The sequence below is a fragment of the Sorex fumeus genome, unplaced genomic scaffold, assembly GCF_029834395.1.
Source record: "Sorex fumeus unplaced genomic scaffold, SorFum_2.1 ptg000014l, whole genome shotgun sequence".
Classification (NCBI taxonomy): Eukaryota; Metazoa; Chordata; class Mammalia; order Eulipotyphla; family Soricidae; genus Sorex; species Sorex fumeus.
Genome location: NW_026606071.1, coordinates 15,030,431 through 15,052,389, shown reverse-complemented (window position 1 = coordinate 15,052,389; position 21,959 = coordinate 15,030,431). Strand labels below are relative to the sequence as shown.

Here is a 21,959-nt window from a genome sequence, read left to right as displayed (position 1 = left end):
AGATTGTGGGCGTGACAGCCAAGCTGCTGGGGAGGAACAGCCTGGCTCTTCTGCTGCCATGTGGCCTGCAGATTCAGTCCTGGAGCCCGCATACCTGGGCCTTGCTTGTGAAAGCTCTCGGTCACCGGGATTCCATCTGAAGTAGGCGGGGAAAGCACACCTGCTCCACCCGGGGTGTCCCGATAAAATTGGCTCGAAATTGAAGGACCCAGAGAGATCTCCGGCACTGTGGTATCTTCCGGGATTCACTGCTGTGTCGACTCCTTTACTCTTAAAGAATCTAAATTGCTAAAAATATTTAGTGTTCCTAAAAGAAGTTCCATTAGAACAGAAAAAGACAAAAGGGTACCAAAAATAAAAATAAAATTGTCATTTCAACCATTCTCAAAAGCTTATTTTTTAATATAACTTGCATTTTTTGTCTTTGCATGTAAGATGTTACAGTTTCAGTATTTTGTGACTGTTGCTTTTTATTCACTTATATTTATAAGTGAATAAATGCAGATCATGAATTATTGCAAGATCTCATATGTGAGACCTGCTTAATTATTAATCACCCCTAAGTCACAAAAGGCAACCACTGTCACCCATGGAAGAAAATACAATATATAGCATGGAGAGCACACAGGATGGGTGATAGCTTAAAAACAACAGAGAAAGGCTATTTCCAAGGTGTATGGTACAAACCAAGTAATTCTGTCTTAACAGGAAAATTAAAAGCAAAGAACTATTAGACAAAAAACAAAAACATTTTGTTAAAACAATGAAGCCACTTTAAATAGAACCCCTTAATACTTTTTTTTATAAATTCCAAGTCAAAAATATTTAACTTCAGAAAAAACGTAATTTATTTGTTAGTTTCTTAATGTAAAATAAACTATTTTAATGACCTAAAGTATATAATATAGAATGAAATAATGTGGAATACAAGACTTCCTTTTAATTTCACTAACATAAGCAGTATATAAAGCTAACTCAAATCCAGGCTCCAAATTGACTTCCCAGTTGTGTAATCAAGATATTTTTCATTTAATTCTGGAGAAATTTCAAGAGAAGATTCTGTTCCATTTTTTTAAAAAGAAATAAAGAAAACCACCTTCCTTTATCTATTTTTTCATTTCAACACCCTCACCTAGGGTTTCAAATTTTAAGAAATAAAAATACAGGCCACCAGTTAAATTTGAAAACCTAATAAAAAATGCAATTTTTCCCAGAGAACATACTACTACTGAAAAAAATAATACTGAAATGTAAATTTACAGTTATCCTGTATATACAGCCTGACAACGCTGCCTACAACAACAACTTGGCAGCTCCATCTCTGCTAATACTTTATTTATAAGTTTTCCTTCTTTCACTGAGTAATCATACTATAACAATCTCATCATCAATCATGCTTTGCGATATATGGCATGTAATCACACAATTATCTGGCACTCGTGTAAACAAAACTGCAAAGGATTCAAAAACACTTCTAATTTTTGAAAATGATAAACATTTATTCAATTGTTATAGGACAGTGAAAGACATTCTGCTTCCGTCTGTTCTTGATATACTTCTTAAGGTAACATAACAGCTTTTAGTTTTTACAATTACTCAAACGGTGATTATAATATTCAACTATGGATTTATTTTCATAATTATAAAATTAGTCATAGCAAATGTAATTCATATTACTATAGATACTATTGCAAAGGTTTCCTGGACATGGTTAAGCTACGAGAAATTTTTAAAGATCTCTCCTGAATCTGGGGTGACAATTCAAATGATACAGGATATGCTTCAGCATATGTTTAGCATCTGCAAAACTATGAATTTGACTGCCAGCACCACATGACTAACCCCCAAGCAAGGCCCAGCATAGCCATGGTAGTCCCTGAACATCACTAGGCATGGCCCTTGTGGTCCCCAAGCACCACCAATGTGACCCTGGTGATCTCCAGCATTGCTGGACCCAAGCATTTAACTATGGGGCCCACAGAGCTGAGCTTAGAATTGCTGGGAGTGTCTTCTGGATCCACTGAGCACTGCTTAAAAGGTCTCCTCAAAAAAAAAAAAAACTAGATTTTTGGTTTGTTTCCATTATTTAGTTTGGTTGTTTTTTGTTTTATAGACCACATTCAGTAGCACTCAGTAGCTACTTCTAGCTTTTGAATGTCACTCACTGTGGTAGTCAGGAATTTGTACAATGCCAGGGATCAAACCAAGGCCTTTCACATGCAAAATATGTGCTTAGCTGAGCTATACCTTCTACCCCAATATACTTGATTACTGAATTATAATCACCCAAACTGAAAACTTTTCAACCCTGTAACAAATATTAATTCACATAAAAAATTCACAAAAAGGGAATCCAACATAAAACCTCAAAGCTATTAATTAAAAGAATTGTTCCAAGTTCACTGTAAATTTCCTTATCTTAGATTTTAAGCTCAGAGATTTTTTTTTTACTTTTTTATTGAATCACTGTGAGATAGAACCTTACAAAGCTGTTCATGATTAGATTTCAGTCATACAGTGTTCCAACACCCATCCTTCCACCAGCGTACATTACCCAGCAGCAGTGTCTCCAGGTTCCCTCCCATAACCCCCCAACCCCCACCCCTGCTTGCCTCCATGGCAGGTGCTTTTCCACTGATAGATAATTTTGACCACCAAAAGCACATGACTGACACAGGTTCAATCCCTGACATCCTATCTAGTCTCCTGAGCACCACCAGGAGTAATTCCTGAGTGCAGAGCCAAGAGTATCCCTGAGCATTGCTAGATGTGGCAAAAAAATAATAATAATAAATTAAATTAAAGTACTCTCATTTACATTATTCCAAATGTATTTGATAATCAACAAAAACTAAGTTCTTGAAAAGGTTTCATTAAACAAAGCCTCATTACTAAAATACTGATATTTTCACAAAACTTATTAACTTCAAACTAATAAAAACGAATTTCCAACTGAAATTAAATCTCTAGAAAGCTTTATTCATCTCCAATCACAACCATTTTAACTAACTTTGTTACTACTAATATTATTGCTTATGTTATACAGAAAATGCTACCTAAATTAAATTATTTTTCCTCCCTTATACTCACACATAGTTAGTAACCTATGAGAGAAAGGAAAATACGGACTTTTAACCATGAAGAGATAAAGATCAGTAAGCTAAAACATAAAACAGTTACATTCCCTGTGAGTCATCATATTCCATTGAACTGAAAATCACAATTTAAGGAAACTCTGTAGCTAACAAAACACTTAACAGTGCCATTATTATTTGAGAAATTTTGACAAACAATTAAAGTCTTGAAGAGTGACTATCTGGTGACTTTTCATAATCTTAAGAAATAAACTTCAGAGTCAAGAGAGTCCTTTTTCATACGCTACTCTGAGTTATTCTTCAAAACCAACCCAAATATAAGTTTAATGAATTAGAAAAAAAATGTTTTACTCCCCATCATATGTAAGGGCTGGAGTGATAGCACAGCGGGTAGGGCATTTGCCTTGCAAGCGGCCAACATGGCCCACCCAAGTTCGATTCCTCCACCCCTCTCGGAGAGCCCGGCAAGCTACCGAGAGTATCTTGCCTGCATGGCAAAGCCTGGCAAACTACCCGTGACGTATTCGATATGCCAAGCACAGAAAAAAGTGTCACAATGTTGACATTACTGGGCCCACTCGAGCAAATCGATGAACAACGGGAGGACAGTGACAGTGACAGTGACAAATGTAATCATATTCATCTAGTTGACATCATCTACTTGGTCTACCACCTCCTTTCCACAGAAAAAAATCTTTCAGCACCCAGATGGAAATCTACCTTACTTAAGCAAACAGAAATGTCCTTTAATTGCATCAATTGTTCTTCCCATTATTCCATTATTCCATCACACGCCTCAAAAGAGGTATTTCCCACTTTAAGAAACACTGACCTGGTGCTAGAGCTAAAAGTACAGTGAAGAGGACTGTTGCCTTGCACATGCCAGACCAGATTTCACCCTGGGCATCCCAAACCCCACTAGGAATGCAGGAGCAGGATTAAACCACTGAGCACACCAAGCATCACCACAGACAGTTCTTAGACCCCCAAGTACCACTGGAGATGGCATTAATAAATTGAATTATTGGAAGCTGCTTTCAGTTGCAGAACAATGCAAGTATGAATCACCTCAACTTTATTTTCTTCTTGGATTCATCCCAACTAAATCAATATATTCTTAAATTAATTTTTCTGAAAAATTGAGGTACTATGACTACATATTTTAAAAATAAAAAAATTAAGGGAAAAAATGCTGTCTTTTCCCCATTCATTATATATATATACATACTTCGCTGTATCACTGTCACCCTGTTGTTCATCGATTGCCTTGAGCAGGCCCCAGTAATGTCTCCTTCGTCCAAGCCCTGAGATTTTAAAAAGTGCCACATTCGAGGCTCTTTCAGGGTCAGGAGAATGAGACCCATCATTGTTACTGGTTTTTGACATATTGAATACGCCACAGGGGGTTTGCCAGACTGCCTTGTGGGCAGGATACTTTTGGTAGCCTGCCAGGTTCTCTAAAGTAAGAACTAGATAATAAGATGTCACATTCACGGCTGCGTGCTTCCGGGAGCAGGGTTTTATAGTCACTGGGTCTTGGCTGTTTATGGGATTACACAGCACTGGGGGCAGTTGGTGGGTGTAATGCCTACATACGGGAAGATGGGGGATCTGGGTGGAGGAGGCCCAAATCCCAATCCGAGCAGGCTTGGAGATCTACAACCCGAGTCTCGCACACCTGGGTTCACCTGCCGGTCCCTTCATGCATGAGGCTCATCCGAACATGTGGAAAGTAGTCTTAAGCATGGCTGTGGCTGGAACCGGAGGTCTTCAGTTGCCGGAGCTCTGCTCAGGGTGGGGAGGAAAACTCAACCCACCCTACTCCAAGGAATATGCATACTTATGAATTATAAAACCTGGAACAACTAATTCTCTGAGCCTCATCTTCCTTATCTGTAAAGGCGATACGATGAAATGATGGCGATAGCTATATCTTAACAGGCTGCCAAAATAATTAAAGGTCATTTATAAAATCTCAAACAAGTGATGTAACTCAACAGAAGAATGCATGTTTTTGGTGGTGGAAAATGGGCACTGGTGGAGGGATGGGTATCTGATCATTGTATAATTGAAACCAAAGCACAAAAAATTGTAAATTTACAACTGTAAAAAAAAATAAAATAAAATAAAGGGAAAAAAAAGAATGCATGTTTTGCATATCTGAAGCTCTGAATTTGACCCTGATACCATAAAAATAAACAAATATATAAAATAATATAAAATCTTAATAATATTTGTGTCTATTATATTATACCATAAAATATTTAAGAACCCTCCATTGCTCACTCATGAGAACAAAAACAATTCTCTCTAATAGCTCCCCAGAAAGATGGGAGAGGTAGTAGATATTCCTGCTTAGAAAATGAAGAAGTAGAATTAGATTCCATAAGTTCTCCAATTTTTTAAGAATGGAACTGAATGTTCAAGCAGTCTCAAGCCATTGTTACATAAATATGTGAGTTTTATTTTTCCCACAACTGCTTCCTTCTAATTATGCTATCTGGGATCTCCTTTACCCCTGGGTACTCTGTGACAAAAAGCTCACTGAGATTCCATAATATATCAGTATCTTCCAGTTATTAGAAGGATTGTGTCAATTTAAAAAAAAATTAATCCTACACATTTTAAAATTTTAATTTAATATTGAATTCAAGGTTTTTTTCTACCTTGCAGTCCCCAGGACAAAGCTAGAATGCCGTGGCTGAGAGCTCTGCTCTACCTACTTCTCACTTTCTGTTCCTCCCAGAACTTCCCTTCTAAACTTAGTATAGACAAGGAATAGGAAAGATCAAGGTTTCCATAGAGATGTCCCCATATAGATTGTTGTATGCCCCCTGGGGTTACTTTGCCCTTTAAGTTAACACTGAATTAATTACTGGCTCTCTTTGTAAATGAATAGCTACTCTCATCCTTCCCAGAACAAGCCCCTGGCCCAGCCTTTTGTTACTGGAGTCCTTCTGTAAAAGTGGCCTCTTCTGGTAGGGAACAAGCAGGAACATCCCTTTCTCCACATCCAGGACAGCATAAGGGATTCCAAGGGCCAAGTGACTTAGTACTTTGCAGAGAAGAGGTGAATATTAATCCCAAATTACAGATAGACTTGGTGGAAAGATATTCGTACTACAACACATTTTCTTGACTCCTTTCTCTCCCGAGGGCTAGAGCAATAGCACAGTGCTAGGGCGTTTGCCTTGCACACAGCCAGCCCGTCCGAGGCGGGTTGATTTCTCTGCCCCTCTCAGAGAGCCTGGCAAGCTACTGAGAGTATCTCGCCTGCACGGCAAAGCCTGGCAAGCTACCTGTGACGTATTCAATATGCCAAACATAGTAACAACAAGTCTCACGATGGAGACGTTACTGGGCCTGCTTGAGCAAACAACGGGAGGACCGTGACCGTGATTTCTCTCCCAACTTCACAGTCATGATTTCATTTTCCCTTGCCCCCACTTCTCGACCCCATTGAGGAACTCAGAAAGATGAGGCTTTCTTCAGGAACTGACTCCCTCTTAGCATATCTCCTCCTTCCAGTACCCTTCACTTATTACCTAGAGGACATGGGGGTTGGGCCCATTTAGGAGAGAAGACCACTTCTCAGAAAGAGTGGAGATTTTGGCTGAAAACAAACAAAACAGATTCAGGTCTCCTGAATCTATGAAATCTTAGAGTCTTTTGTTTTAGGCTGAAATGACTACTTCCAACATTCCCGACTTTTTCTATTCTGTTACATCAACTCTCTGATGGCTTGTTTATTAAGAAGCTATATCTAAATGGTGCTGAGGGTTAAACCAAGAAGAATTTCCTTAGACTTTCTCAGTACCTAGCACTAAAAAAGAGTAAAAAAAAAAAAAAGCTTCACTTTACTGTCAAGCATTCCCAACAATAATACATCCCAAATTCTTCCAAGGATATCTTGGCTCACAGGAATTTGAGGCTAGCAATTACTGCTAGGCACATTAAAGTATGATCTGATAGAACCAAAAGGCCATCAACATTTTTTAAAACGATTTCCCAAATGTACAACTTCCTGCAAAATAAGCCAGGTGAATATATTTTATTCAATAATTAATCCTGTCCACTTATAAATATGGTGCTGTCTGAATCCCTTCCTTTCTAGAATACTGTGATTCTTCTCCTTCTTTACTTTATTAAAGTAACGGTGAATTCACTTTAATATGTCAACGGACATAAAAGTTGCTATGTGATCAAGTTTAACTGCTAACACTTCTGAGTATGACTTCTCACAACTCAGGGAGCTACTTTTGTGTCAAACGTAATCTTTCGTTTAAGATTCTCTTCCTAGCTATAGTAGAGAAATGGGTTCAAAAGGATCAAAAAACAACTACTACATAATCTTCTGCTTTCCAATGTGTCCAACTGAAGTGTGTACACAGATACTTACACATACATTATCACAAGACCAATTTGAACACATATAACTGAACAGGAGAGTAAATTAAAAAATGATTTTTAATATGTTTAGGCAAAGGCTTATTCCCCCAAAAAAAGTGCCACTTTAAATAACGATAACCAAATAATCTATTATAAAGAATTTCTTGATAGAAAAATTTTTTCAGTTATTTAATATTTCTAAATAAGTGCTATTTAATTATACTATAGAATTAACCATTCCAAAATACATCAAGACAGTAGTCACCCTATATTGAAGATGTCCGTTCAACTTGTGTGTCAACCTCTAGGGGAAGCATAGATTTCATTCCCCATCCACACCCTCAGCCCTACTCCCCAAAATTTGTCATGACAAACCATCTAAAAATCAATTGAAGTTCACAGACATTGATGGGTTGTTATAAAGAGGTGAAACTTTCAAAGAAGATAAAGGTCAGAGTTTACATGGTCGCTTCTCGGGTCTCAACTCAACAAGCAAACTAACCTAAAGGAGGCAGCAAAGCCCATCTTCACCTTAACCTTTCCCATAGCAGTCCTCTTTTCCCAAGTCAGATCCTAACCCAAACAGAACCAAAGGAAATTTGGAGGGGAAACACATTCTCATCTGCTGTCTACTCTCTGTGCCTGACAGATATGCTTCTGAGAAAGTCAACCTCATCATCAGCTGTCAAATCTAGGATATGGGATGTGGGTTTTAAGCACAAGACCTATTTACACTTCTTTGGTTCAAAAATATTTGGAATTTAGGGAGGGAAGTACCTACCACACAGTCAGATCCAGCTTTCTAGAATTCTAATTGGTCCCAAATAGTAGTAAGGTGCTCCTCTCTCTCTTTCAACAAAGTCATACCATTAACAAAAAACATAATGTTCTAGCTAAACATTTTCATAAACGTAAATACAAATTTAAAAATCTTTGAAAACTAAGCATACTGACAAAAATAGCTTAGTTTTTGTCTTTTTGTTTTGTTCTGTTCTGAATGAATTGTATTGCTTCCAAATTAGCTTGCATTTCTTCTTCCTGGAGTGATAATGATAACATAAATAATGATTATTTTCTACTCACCATGCACAATTCTACTTTCCTCATAAGATTACTGTAGAGGTGAATTAAAATGGTACTGCCAAAAATAAACTATATTAAACATATCCAAAGATGCTGCAGATAAAACTGCAAATCAAATTTAATTTTAAATCCAAGAGATTATTCCAATTCTTTATCCATATTATTATTTTGTTCCCATCAAATGTTTGCTGAAATTCACATTAGATTAGCCAAGACTTAAAATAAGCAAAATGTTTTAACAGAAGTTGACCATTTACGGGATGTGGTATGTGGTTCAAGTGGTATACATGTCTTGCATCGCTGGTACCACAATGGCACCCTGCAAACCACGGTGTGGCCCCTGCATAAGTCAAAAATAAATTTGAATTTTTTTTTTGCTTTTTGGGTCACACCCAGTGATGCTCAGGGGTTACTCCTTGTTTTGCACTCAGGAATCACTCCTGGAAGTGCTTGGGGGACTATATGGGATGCTGGGAATCAAACCCAGTTAGGCTGCGTGCAAGTCAAACACCCTACACTCTGTGCTATCACTCCAGCCCCAAAATAAATTTCTTAAATATATAAAAATAGAAGTTGCTTATTTGGTCCTAGTTGTTGTTATCATATTAGTATACTCATTCATTATAATAAACTCTGTCTACTATACACTGTTACAGAAAGTGGTATACAGATTCCACTCCTGGGCATAAACCCCAAGAATGCTAAAAGAGTAATTTTAAAGGGCATATGCACAACTATGTTCATCATGGCATTATTTTCAATAGCCAATATCTAAAAATAACTTCAATGCCCAACAACAGTTCAAATGATCAAGAAATTATGAATTGTATACACAGCTATGAGAAAATTTTAAAAATCTTGCAGTTTGCTACAGCTTGGATAGAACTAGAGGAAATCATATAAAATAAACCAGAAAGAAAAAGAAAAGTATCAGATTACTCATATGTGGAGTATAGATAAATAAAGTCAAGGATTGGATAATACTCAATGGAAATACACCCTAAGAAGTGATTGATAGAACTGTGATCTGAAGCAGAAATGCATTTTTACATCATTAATCCCTTACAAAAGTATGCTATTTTGTTGGAAGACTTCACTGTAATGATGTTACTGATTTAGTAGCCAAGAATTATTTTCAAATCATTCTCTCTCCCCTTTTGTAAATAACAAAAGATTCATTTACTGATGCTGAGAACCTAAAAGGAAACTCAGACACTCACTTTCCTTCTGTCTCTTTGTTTAATCATTTAAAGATGTATAATTAGTTTTTAATATACAGTCTTATACATGTCTTAATTTGTACACTGCTCGTGAAAATAGTACTATGGTTAATGTTCACAGTTATTAAAGCTGAACAGAACTGTGAGAGCAGGAAAAACTGCCGCAATTCCTTCGTAGAGTTCCACCTGGCTTGCTGCCTACCCAGCTGCTCATGCATTTACCTGGAAGAATTATGCTGTTCGTTCAGCAGCACCAAAGGTAAAACAGGCTGTCTTCTGATCACTTTTCAGAATACCATGCTGTGACTGAGGGGTTATTTGGCAAAATATGTTCAATTGACATTTTACTGCACAAAAGTTAGTTATGTGCTATATTATAAAAATGGAAAGGTTAGGAAAACAACTATTCAGTCTTAATTGTACTGTGTGTTTAACCATTCAATGGCTAATTACTTATATATTTTAAACCTTAATATATTTTCTAGGAAGAAAAATAAGATATCCTGATCAGAAAGAGAGTACAGCAGGTAGGGTATTTGCCTTGCACACAAATGACCCAAGTTGCACCATATCTGGTCCCCTGAGCAGCATGAGGAGTGATTTTTGAACACAGAGCCAGGAGCAATCTCTAAGCACAACTGGGTGTGGCCCAAAACCCCAGAAGAAAAATAAAAAGAACATAATATAAATTATGATGGTAGCAAATACTAAGCTGCAATAGGCACTTATCAAATATGACAGGGCTCTTTATCTAAATTGTATTCCTAATTCTCTTGACAAATGCTATAAGTAATCAGATCAGACAGGTACCACAATGAGAAGTAAGCACTTTTAACGTGAAATGTGACCATGTTTCTATGGCAATTTCAGAGAAATTTCTGATTGGAGTTGCCGGGATAAATAAACCAAATCTACTCAAGAAGTTCAATGCTATTTATAAGCTTCCTCCTACCTCAGCAGAACGTAAAATGAAGGCAGGCCAACTCCACTACACGATTAAGTTGTTCTGAAACCCATCCATAAACTAGTAATGTAGAAGTTTTAGAACACATTTCTACAGGAAAAAAATCTATAGTCTAGTTAATTTCCATTTATCATTCTACAAAAAAGTCTTTCAAGTGATAGCTAGCCTCAAAGTGTAATTGTTCAATCACACTTAATTTCTCTTCACACCTATTTTGTTTTTAATGATGATGCTGGGGAGATACTATATTGGGGAAGGTACTAGTCTTGTACCTGGTCCATGTGGGTTCAATCCCTGTCACCACATATAATCCCCAAGTCCCACCAGGAGTGATTCCCAAGCACAGGGCTAGTAATATGGTCAGAGCACAGACAAGTTTGGCAAAAATGATAATAATATGAAACAACAATAAATTTTTTTCAATGAGTTCAGATCTACAATTTCAGATACCCTATTTCATCACTCCCCTAGGAAATACACATTTATATAACCCACATACATATGATGTCTAAAAGAGAAAACATGTATCCATCTATGAGAGAAGACAACCCCCTTACAAACTCATATATCTGCAGAGGCCTGGAAGAAGCAGAGCTCATGTAAACAACAGGTGTGAGTTCTGTGAAATGACATGAACACCTGCCAGATAGTTCTGCCTTTTAAGATACAGTGCAGGCCTAACATAATACCAAAGACAGGGAAGCTTACAAATACTTTCTAGAGTCATTCATCTCCACTTGTTCTAAATTGCAGAAAATAAAGGGAACAAAGAATAATTTTACCCCAAGTCTTTGGGCCCAAATTCAAACACTTCTGCCACTTTCTTTTATGTTCAAGTTGTTTCTAAACTAGAAAGAATTCATGTGAAATTCCTGCCTGAGAGTCAGCAAAACAGTACAAGCTCTGGAGTTAAGCAGACTATGAATTCTGACTCCACAGTTTCTGAGTAAAATTCTGAGTCTCCTCTACTTTAAAGGTCATAGTGTGAAGGTTATTTAATTTAGTGTATGAAGACCCTAGTTTAGTATCCAACTCATAGTAAGCAGTGCTTAATAAACATGAATGAAATTACCCTTGTCCTCTGAGAAGAATCATACTTTTGATATAGGACAAAAAATTATCCAAGATGCATCTTTGAAGATGTAGTTCAAAAACCACTATACAAGCTCCACATGAATCTGACAGAAGTAGGAGGACCATGGTATAAAACAAAATATAAACTCACAAAACCACTAGTTTCATTGCTTCCGTGAAAGCATCAGCAACTCATTCCCAACTCCTGTCTTTCTCCTACCTACAAATAGCCATAAAATTCAAGTGGTAATTTCTTCCAGCAAATTCAAACTTAAGTGGTTTAAAAGAAAATGGGGAAAGCATAATTCTTCAATATATTACATGAAAAGGGAGAAAAGTAATGGGCTATTTTTAATATATGTATCTCAGTCCCCACCATCAGCTTTAGGGGATAAGCTACACTGCTTGCTATTTCCAGATTATTACTAAGATCAGAGCTATAAACAAAAACAAAAAATGTGAACTATCTTAAACATTTACATTTGATACCAAGTACCAAATAGATTAATGTTGTAATTTCTCTTTTATATTTGCTTTTCACACCTATGTCTGTCCCATCTAGTTCATCCCTCCATCACCCTGAACCACTGGCTAATTCTTAATTATAAATATGTTCCATTATAAAATAGTACATAATTGTTAGATAGTATCAGTCTTGCATTTAGTTATTTATTTTAAGTTACAAGTCATCAAAAGCAATTAAAACAGGGTTTATTGCGATATTGTGGTATTTACAACAATTCACTGCCTGAAAAAACACACATAGAACATTATCAGCTTTAATACTGTCAAAAATATCAAAAATAATTATAGTGGGCTAGAGTGATATTACAGTGGGTAGGATACTTGCCTTGTACACAGCCAGGTTCAATCCCCAGCACAACATATGGTTCCCTGAGTTCTACCAGATGTGATTCCTGAGCACAGATCCTGCACTAAGCCCTGAGCACCACAGGGTGTGGAGAAAAAAACCAAAATACTAATAATAGTAATAATAGTAACATAGAATTAGCACAAGAGAGAAATTAACAGATCAAAGAGAACCTGGATAATGACAGTATATTCACTTTGATGTATGAGAACCTGAATTGTATTCTCAGCACCAAAATTAAAAATATATAGGATAAATATCACTGCCACTGTCACTGTCCTCCCGTTGTTCATCAATTTGCTCAAGCAGGCCCAGTAACATTGTGAGACTTGTACTGTGTTTGGCATATCGAATACGTCATGGGTAGCTTGCCAGGCTTTGCCGTGTGGGCGAGATACTCTCAGTAGCTTGCTGGGCTCTCCAAGAGAGGCGGAGGAATCGAACTCCATTTGGCCGTGTCGGCCACGTGCAAGGCAAACACCCTACCTGCTGTGCTATCGCTCCAGCCCAAAGAATAAATATAACCTAATTTAATTCTCACATTGAAAACTTTCCCATTTAGGAGCTGGGGAGATAGTACAAAGGACTGGTATGCTCAAGGCCCCGAGTACGATCCCCAGCAACACAAGGATACACAAGCTTTGCCAGCTGCTTGGAGTCACCCGACCCCAGCCCCTCAGAACCCCTGAGTGTGATCCTATTGGCTCCCTGTGCTCCCTGTGCTACCTGACTCCCTTTTTGGCTGGGTCCAAACACTGGGCTGAGTATCTTGGGCAATGGCCCTCAGTTCCACCAAGCAGTGCTTGGAAAGCTAAGCCTTTTTTTCAGTTATTTAGAATTGGATTTACACAGAAGAAACAAAATTATAATGGAAAGAATTTCCCGAAGGCAAAAAGATAAATGTCATTGTTTTCATCATCTCAGAAGGAAATTGTTCCCTTAACTAACCATGTTTTCACAAATCAGAGAGGGCAAATTTACTGAAAACATTAATTTCATTAGTATACAAGACAGTCTGTTTTCTGACATGATATAAAAATGCATTATTCTGATTTATCTAATGTTGAAGTAAATGAGAATGTGCACTAAAATAATTAGAATAGAAATAATATCTTAAATTGAACTAAATTAGAATGCAATATTGAATGATTCACAATCTTCAATTGTTGAGTTATGATCATGAACATCAATTAATACTATACTATGGCTATTCAGAACAGCATTAATAGTTTGATTAATATAAGCTGTTCCAAAGAATTTCATTTTGTGTATTTTTCAATATCAAAAAAGAATAAGGGGAGATGTCATGAGGGTTAGGAAGGAATACTGGAAACATTGGTGGTGGAGAATGGGCACATGTGGAGGGATGGGTAATCAATCATTGTATGACTGAAACAAAAATCACAAAATTTTGTAAGTCTGTAATTGTATCTCACGGTGAGTCATTAAAAAATATTTTTAAAAAATAATAACTCCTAGAAGGCCAGAAAAAACTCAAAGGCGAACCACATGTTGAGCATGTGTAAGGCCCTGAGTTTGATCTATGTCACATCATGGACTCCCAAGCACCAATGCATTGCATTGGTAGCCCCAAGAACTTTGAACTTTCAGACCCAAACATTGAATGATCAGGCCCATAATGCCACCAGTAGCCTCCAGCAACCAGCTCCACTCTGCAGGGTCCCTATAAAAAATATTTCAAAACTCTTGGGTCAGAGTGATAATACAGAGAATAAGGGTTTGCCTTGCACAGAGCTGACCTCAGTTCAATTCCCTGAGCACTACCAGAAATAATCGTTGAGTACAGAGCCAAAAGTAAGCCCTAAGAGCACCAAATAAAGGGTGTTGGGAGGATCCTCCCAGGATGGGAGAAGCATGCTGAAAGTAGACTATAGACCAAACATGATTGCCACTCAATGCCTCTTTTGCAAACCACAACTTCCAAAAAGAGAGAGAGAACAAAGGGGAATGCCCTGCCACAGAGGCAGGGTGGGATGGGAGGTATGGGGGGTGGGAGGGATACTGGAATCCGTGGTGGTGGAAAATGGGCATTGGTGGAGGGATGGGTACTTGATCACCATATAACTGAAACCCAAGCACAAAAATTTGTAAGTCTACAACTGTACCTCATGGTGTTTCACTAATAAAAATTTAAAAAAAAATAAGCCCTAAGTACAGCCAGGTATAGCCCAAAAAACAAAGAAAGCAAAGAACAATTCTCTTAGAAAAACTATAGAAAAGTTTATTTTTCTCAGGAAAGAACATGTGCTATGTATTTGTTATGTGACCTAAGCCATTTTTATAAACTCATTTTTACTACTCTTAAGTGAATAAACCATAGGAAAAGCAGATTTAAGATGTTAAATGACAGGCCCCTGATCTCATCAAGTGAGTGAAACAGTGCATACCACTTCTCTCTTTCTCTGCTGGGAGGGAATAAAGGCCTTGGGAACAGCCCCAGGACCAATGCCCACCACAGATCTACAGGTTAACATTTACACATTATCTCACTCCGCAATGATTTTGGACAACTCTCCATGCACCAAAAATGTTTGGAGCAAATCTAAAGATATAAAATCTGTAAAACTCTAGTCAAATTTGTGATATAAATCAGGATCATCAACCATTTATTACTGGTCTGTATGTGCGTGTGTGTATACACACACACACACACACACACACACACACATTCAGGGAACATTTCTGGAAGGATACATTAAAAAGTGTTAATAAAAGTGTTAATAGGAGCCAGAGAAATACGGTGAGTAAGACAGTTGCCTTGCACGTGACAACCCAGGTTCTATCCCTGGCACCACATGCGATTCCTGATCCGCACCAGGAGTGATCCCTGACCACAGAGCCAGGAGTAAGCCCTGAGGACCCCTAAAAAAGTGTTAAGAGGCCTCATGACAGTAGAGACAAGGGCCAGAAGGATCGCTCCGTGGTTTAGAAGCCTGTCTCATGTGCTGGGGGGAAAGGCAGTTAGGATGGAGAAGGGATCACTAAGTCAATGGTTGGAGGGATTGCTCAGGATGGGCATTGTGTGCTGAAAGTAGACTAAGGACCAAACATGATGGCCTCTTAATATCTGTATTGCAAACCATAATTCCCAAAGTAGAGAGAAGTAGAGAGAAAGAAGGAAGGTGCCTTCCACAGAAACGTGGGGCGGGGGGGCGGGGGGGTGGTGGAGGGGGGATTAGGAGGCAAGCTTGAGGGAGGAATAGTGGGAAAACTAGTGGTAGAAAATGTGCATTGGTGGAGGGATGGATGTTCAATCATTGTACGCCTGAAACTCAATAATGAAAGCTTTGTAACTATCTCAAGGTGATTCGATAAAAAAAAAATTAAGTGTTAATAGGTATAAAGGTAGGCAAAGGTAGACAATGTAAGTGGATATGTTAAGTGGCTAGGAGTCTTCCCTTCACTCTCCTAATGTAATAACTAATTCTAAAAATAATAATTCACTTCATTTTCTAACATATTTAATTTATTTTTTTAAATTTTTTATTAGTGAATCACCATGGGGTACAGTTACAGCTAGGGACCTAGCTTGCATTTCAGTCATACATGATCGAGCACCCATTCCTCTACCAGTGCCCATTCTCCACCACCAATGATCCCACCACTCCCACCCCATCTCCCCACCCCACCCCACCCTGCCTCTGTGGCAGGGCATTCCCTTTTGTTCTCTCTTTCCTTTGGGTGTTGTAGTTTGCACTAGAGGCATTAAGTGGCCATTGTTTCCTATCTATAGTCTACATTCAGCTTCCATCTCCCAACCGGAGCTGGAGCTGGTCCTCCAAATATCCTTTACTTGGTCCTTATCTCTACTATTCTTGGGTGTTAGTCTCCCATTCTGTTACTTTATATTCCACAGATGAGTGCAATCTTTCTATGTCTCTCCCTCTCTTTCTGACTCATTTCACTTAACATGACACTTTCTATGTTGATCCATTTACATATTTAATTTTAAAAGTCGTGTTTATTATATGATTATTTTTACTATTAAATGGAGAAACAATCAGGTTGATATTCTGTGTCTCCTACCTTTTTTAGTCACAAAAAAAAGAAATTTCAGGGCCTTAGAGATAAAACAGAGGTTAAGGCACAAGCTGCCTTGTATGCAACCACCCCTAGTTCTGTTCTCAGCACCACATATGATCTCCCAAACACCATTGGAAGTGATCACTGAGCACAGAGTCAGGAGAAAGCCCTGAGCACAATCAGGTGTGGCCAAAAACTAAAAACAAAAAAAGAAGAAAATAAATTTAAGAAGCCAGGAGTACAACTCAGCCATAGGTCATTGCTTTGCCTGTGTGCCCCCTGGGCACAGAGAGGGGTATGTGAGGGATAGGAGAGGGCTTAAGCACTTCCCTTGCATGCAGCAGACTCTGGTTGTTTCCTCTGTGCAGCCCTGGAGGTCTAGTGAGCCCATGAGCCCTGCACAGAAGGTTCTCAGCAGCTGGGACCTAGCACTGCAACAAGGTTTTACAAGAGTGATGCATGGGTCTCCTGAGCACTGCCTGGAAGTTCTCAACTCCCCAAAATGAAGCACCAGTATTCAGCAAGGACCCTTCTGAAAATATAAATCAATATACAAAACAATTCAATAGTGGTTAACTTAGCTGCAAGATTTAGCTCACACTTTTATTTTTTTACAATAGAGCCCACAGCTTTTTCTGACAGAATGTTTTATACTATCTCGTGATGCTTATTTCGCCACACACAGTTCCACGTGTAACATCAAAATCTTTAAACCCAAACGTGTTTCTCAATATGATGTTACCTAAGTTTCAAAACAATATATTTTGTAATCTGTTAGACAGAAGAGGGGGAAAAAATGATCCTTTCCTTTTTGTCCAAATTCACATCAGACTAAGGCTCTCTTTATCACAAATGTAAAAGTCACAAAATAACAGAAACTTGTGCCAAAGAGATAGCACAGTGGGTAGGGCACTTGCATGCTGCCCACCCAGGTTCAATCCCTCACACCACATATGGTGTCCCAAATCCCAGGAGTGATCTCTGAGCCCAAAGTCAGAAGTAAACCCTGAGCACCAATGAGTGGGAGCTCCCCCAAAAAACAGAAACTACATTTGCAAATACCATACATTCTTTTTATATATTTTATTTATTTATTTGTAGGAGTATTGCTGTCCATTCTTTTTCTAATCTAGAAACCTCCTTGTTCTTTTCAAATTTCCAGTATTGGGGAAAAGACTAGCTGACACCTAAGGTGAGCAGGTCTTACCGCACTGGAGAGTTTGAGTCAGAGACGCACAGTGTAGACCATACAGCTTAAACCTGAACTAGGGTTTTAAACATAGCAGCAAACTAAGTAAATGGAATCGTTAAGTAGTTCCAAGCACATCCTTTACAGTCACCTTCGAACTTTTAAAAATACACACGAGCACCTTCAGACTAACTGCTCTCCCGAAATCAATTTAAATCTCAGACGCTCATGATGACTCCCGCGCATGTACACTGAGGCCCTTTTCCAAGGACTGTTGGAAGGGTCATGAGTTCCTAGATGTCAAGCACCCAAAAAATAAAATTGCAACAGGACACAAGTCCCAAGTGGAAGAAAGACAGAAAGAGATAAGAGAAGGGCACTGTCAAATTTCTAGCTAAAAAGATAGAGCGAAATCCTGCCTCCTCGGAGTTGGGGGCATAGAAAGCTTTTTCTCTGCAAGCGGCGGCAACCACCAGGATCCTGGTGGATGCTTTCCCGTCGTGCTTTCTGCAGCGCAGAAACTCTGGGCTCCTCCATCACTCTTTACTTTGCCGCAGGGTTCACTGAAAAACTCTGTCTGCCTACAGGGAAAGTTCACGCGTCTGGAGATTTTGGGACCGCTTACGTCTGGAAGGTTTGAACCCCACCCCCACCCGCACGTCAAGGGAAATATCTTTCCTGTGCGGGAAAATCTACCCTTTGCCTGGCGAGCAAAGCACAACCATCCCGCGGGTCTGCAAGTATGATGAATCCTCCGGCCCTCCTTCCATCAAAAGGTTAGTGATGCTTTCAGAGAAAATGAAGAGCATCCACCAAAACGCCGAGTCGCAGAGCGGAACTTTTCCTTCCCTCTCAAGGGGAAAAAAGTCACTTCTGCTTCTCATAGCCCAGAGCTGAGCTTGGGAATCTCCAGTCCAAGAAGGCAGGTTTGGCTATGAAAGGAGCTGGAGGAAAGACATCGCCAAGCCCGCCGCGCCCCCTGGATACCGTGCATCCTACGGGGGGCGGACGGAGAGGCGAGGGGGGGTCCCCGACGCACCCCCCACCCACACCCAATCTCAGTCCCGGGGGTGGCGCGGCCTGGCTTACCTTGATGATGCTGCTGCGCCGTGGGGTCGCCCGCGCCGCCTCCAAGAGGACGGCCTCGCTGTCCGCCGGGGCGCCTGCAGCGCTCAGCATTGCGACCCCGCTGCGACGGTCCCGCGAGCGGCCCCCGGGGGCCGCCGCCGAGCCGTCCCCGGAGGCGGGGTCCGGGCCCACCCGGGAGTCCTCTTCGCCCCCGACCGCGTCGGGAGGCGCAGCCCCCTCCCTGGCCGCCGCGCCCTCGGCCATGGCCCGGCGCGTCTGGGGCTCGGCGCGGGGAAACGGCACACGCCCGGCAGCAGCGGGGTCCGGACGCCGGGCACGGGTGCGCTCAGGCACCGCGAGGCGGCCTCGCCAGACTTTGTTTCACTGCCTGGCGGCGGCGGCAACAGCAACCACAACTTTCTGGAGAGAAGGCATCGCTCGGGTGGAGACGGCCGCGGGCTGAGGTCCAGGAGGCGGCGGTCCGGCGGGCGCTGGGGGGTGCCAAGGAGACGTGCGCGGGAGAGAGGAGAGGCGAAGAGGAGAGGGAGGTGTCCGGTGTGGGATGCAAACGCCCGCTGTGCGCCAGACAAAAGGCACCGGGCGCTGGCTGGGCGGCCCCGGAGGCCGGACGCGCGCGGCCCGAGAGGGGGCCGGAGCCGGGCGACCGCGGCCCCGCGCACCCGCCACCTGCCCGCGGACCGCGGCGCCGCAGCCCCAGGAAGTGCGGCGGCGGCGGTGGCGGCCTCCACTCCGCTCTGTTGTGACAGGGAGGGAAGACTTGTTTTGACAGCCCGTGGGGGATTGGCAGTCGTCTGAGCCTCTGAGGAGCCTCGTCTGGTGGAGGGGGGCTCGGGCCGACCAATCCCCAGTGCGGAGGGGTGTGCCCGAGCGCGAAGAATGGAATGTGTGCTGCAACTGGGAGCTGGCCCGGCCCCGCTCCGAGACTCGGGAGACCGGGTGAGCGCGCGCGCCCTGGGGCGCATCCGCAGGCGCTCCCGGCATATCTTAGCAAGTTTCAGTATTTGAAAAGACCCTGGAGTTGCAACAAAACCCAAGGATGGGGAAAGGGGGGATGTGGGAGAAGAGGAAGGAAAGTATCATCTGCAAGGCATCGTAATTTGGAGGTAAAGGGGTGCCCAAGCGTTTAGAGTGGCAGTGCCCGGTTGGCAGCGTCAGGCTCTCATGCCAATGCGTATACGAAGATAAACTACAGTTAATCGACACCCTGGAGTAATTTGCTTCAGGGTTCATGAAAGAATCGTCAGTACAATCTGCAACGTCTATAAATATAATCAGGAAAGGGAATCCTATTAAAGAGGTGAGGGTAATAGCAAATCGAACCAATGAATTCCTTCTGGAGAGTGACCCCTAACAGAATGAATTTGCTAGAAGTTGGTAAGGACAAGACGGGAAAGAAGATTAACCGCCCCCACCCCATACACACATTCTCTCTCTCTAAAACACACCCCTTTGACAGTTAAACCTCCGTTCCAGATAAACATATATAAACGTATATAAACTTCGGTCGTTTTCTGCAAGCTAGCAACAACTGAAAAGATATTTTTGGATGATGCATTAAGTGACTGAAGTTAACCAGAGTTCTTAGAGAGCTGCAAATGTTGATTCCTGGTAGGACAGAAGACTTGACAGTTTGCTATTAGAATATACATATATATGTTCTATTTAAGTTTTATACATATACATATATATAAAACCTCATTTATAACATAAGTTTTTTTATTCCTTTCATTCTTTTTTGTCTTTATTTGGTTTTAACCTGACCCAGTGATTCTCAGAAGTTACTCCTGACTCTGCATTCAGAAGTTACTCCTTGCGGTGCTCATGGGACCATATGGGATACCAGGGATTGAACCCAGACCAGTCACGTGCAAGGCAAGCGCCCCACCTGCTATACTCAATATATTCAACCCAAGAATATATTTTCATCATTAATTATTTCAGAGTTTACTTGCTCCTTTGGCAAAAAAAAAAAGTGAGAAATTCTTCAATATTTCAATCCCAGAATTTGTTAGAATCTCAAAATTGTAGAGATTGAGATTTCATCCAGGGTAGCCCTTTCATTTCCAGATAAGATGAAGGCCCAAGGAGCCTCAATTTCTCATCTACCAGTGAAGAAGTTGAAATTAGAACCTGTCACCTAACTCCTGCACTTACCTCTTCACTATTTTTTCTGTATCCTGGGATAGCAGAGAGCCACAAATAAATCAGACCCTGATTTCAGAGTTGACCCTGACCAAGTTTCAGGGAGCACTGAAAATGCGGTTTATTTTATATGTGGTGTAAATACAACAGCCAGTAATGAAAATTCTGTAGAGGAGCAAACCCTGGTTTTAGAACCAATACCACCCTCTAGTGAGATTCTGAGAACTGCATAACGGCAAATGCTTTTTTTTTTTTTACCCCCGATATGTAAAAGATTGGAAGGTAAATTCAATTAAAGTTTCCTTTTCTACTAATCCAACTAGAAGGAAGGGTATCCAGACTTTAAAAAACTATTTATGTCCTTCATCTCCTTTAGTTCTGATAATTCCCATCTCTCTGAGGAAAATCTTTTACATGTTAAACTCTCAAATATATTTTAGCCTATCAATTTTTCTTTGACATTTAGCTATTACTCTCTTTACTTCTATCTTCCTCACCTGTTTTCAGGCCTTCATTTTTTTCCTAATAAAAATCCAATTATGTAGTTGTTCTCTGAAACATATAAAACTATACTGACCTTATTCATTATCTTGTTCTACAATATTAATGTGGCTATAAGAATTACCCATCTACAGGTTGTGTGTTATTCTGGTCACAATTTGATATTCTAAACACTAAAACTGGTTGAACCTATTAATTTTAAAATCAGTGATGAAGGAGAAGGAGAAATAGCAGAAGTAGCAGGAAGAGAAGGAAGGAGAAGCCAAAATGTAGAGTATATGGAGTATAAATGTTTTAT

General features: G+C 40.3%; 1 protein-coding gene across 1 annotated transcript in view; it reads right to left on the bottom strand.

Moving 5' to 3' along the window:
• Nucleotides 1-19,269, bottom strand: part of PLCL1 (phospholipase C like 1 (inactive)) — a 372,506-nt gene extending 353,237 nt beyond the window's left edge. Inside the window, exon 1 of the mRNA XM_056111653.1 lies at nucleotides 19,019-19,269. Coding sequence (XP_055967628.1) covers nucleotides 19,019-19,261 — 243 coding nt within the window. The 5' untranslated portion in view covers nucleotides 19,262-19,269. The remainder of the gene's footprint in view (nucleotides 1-19,018) is intronic.
• Nucleotides 19,270-21,959: the final 2,690 nt, after the last annotated feature.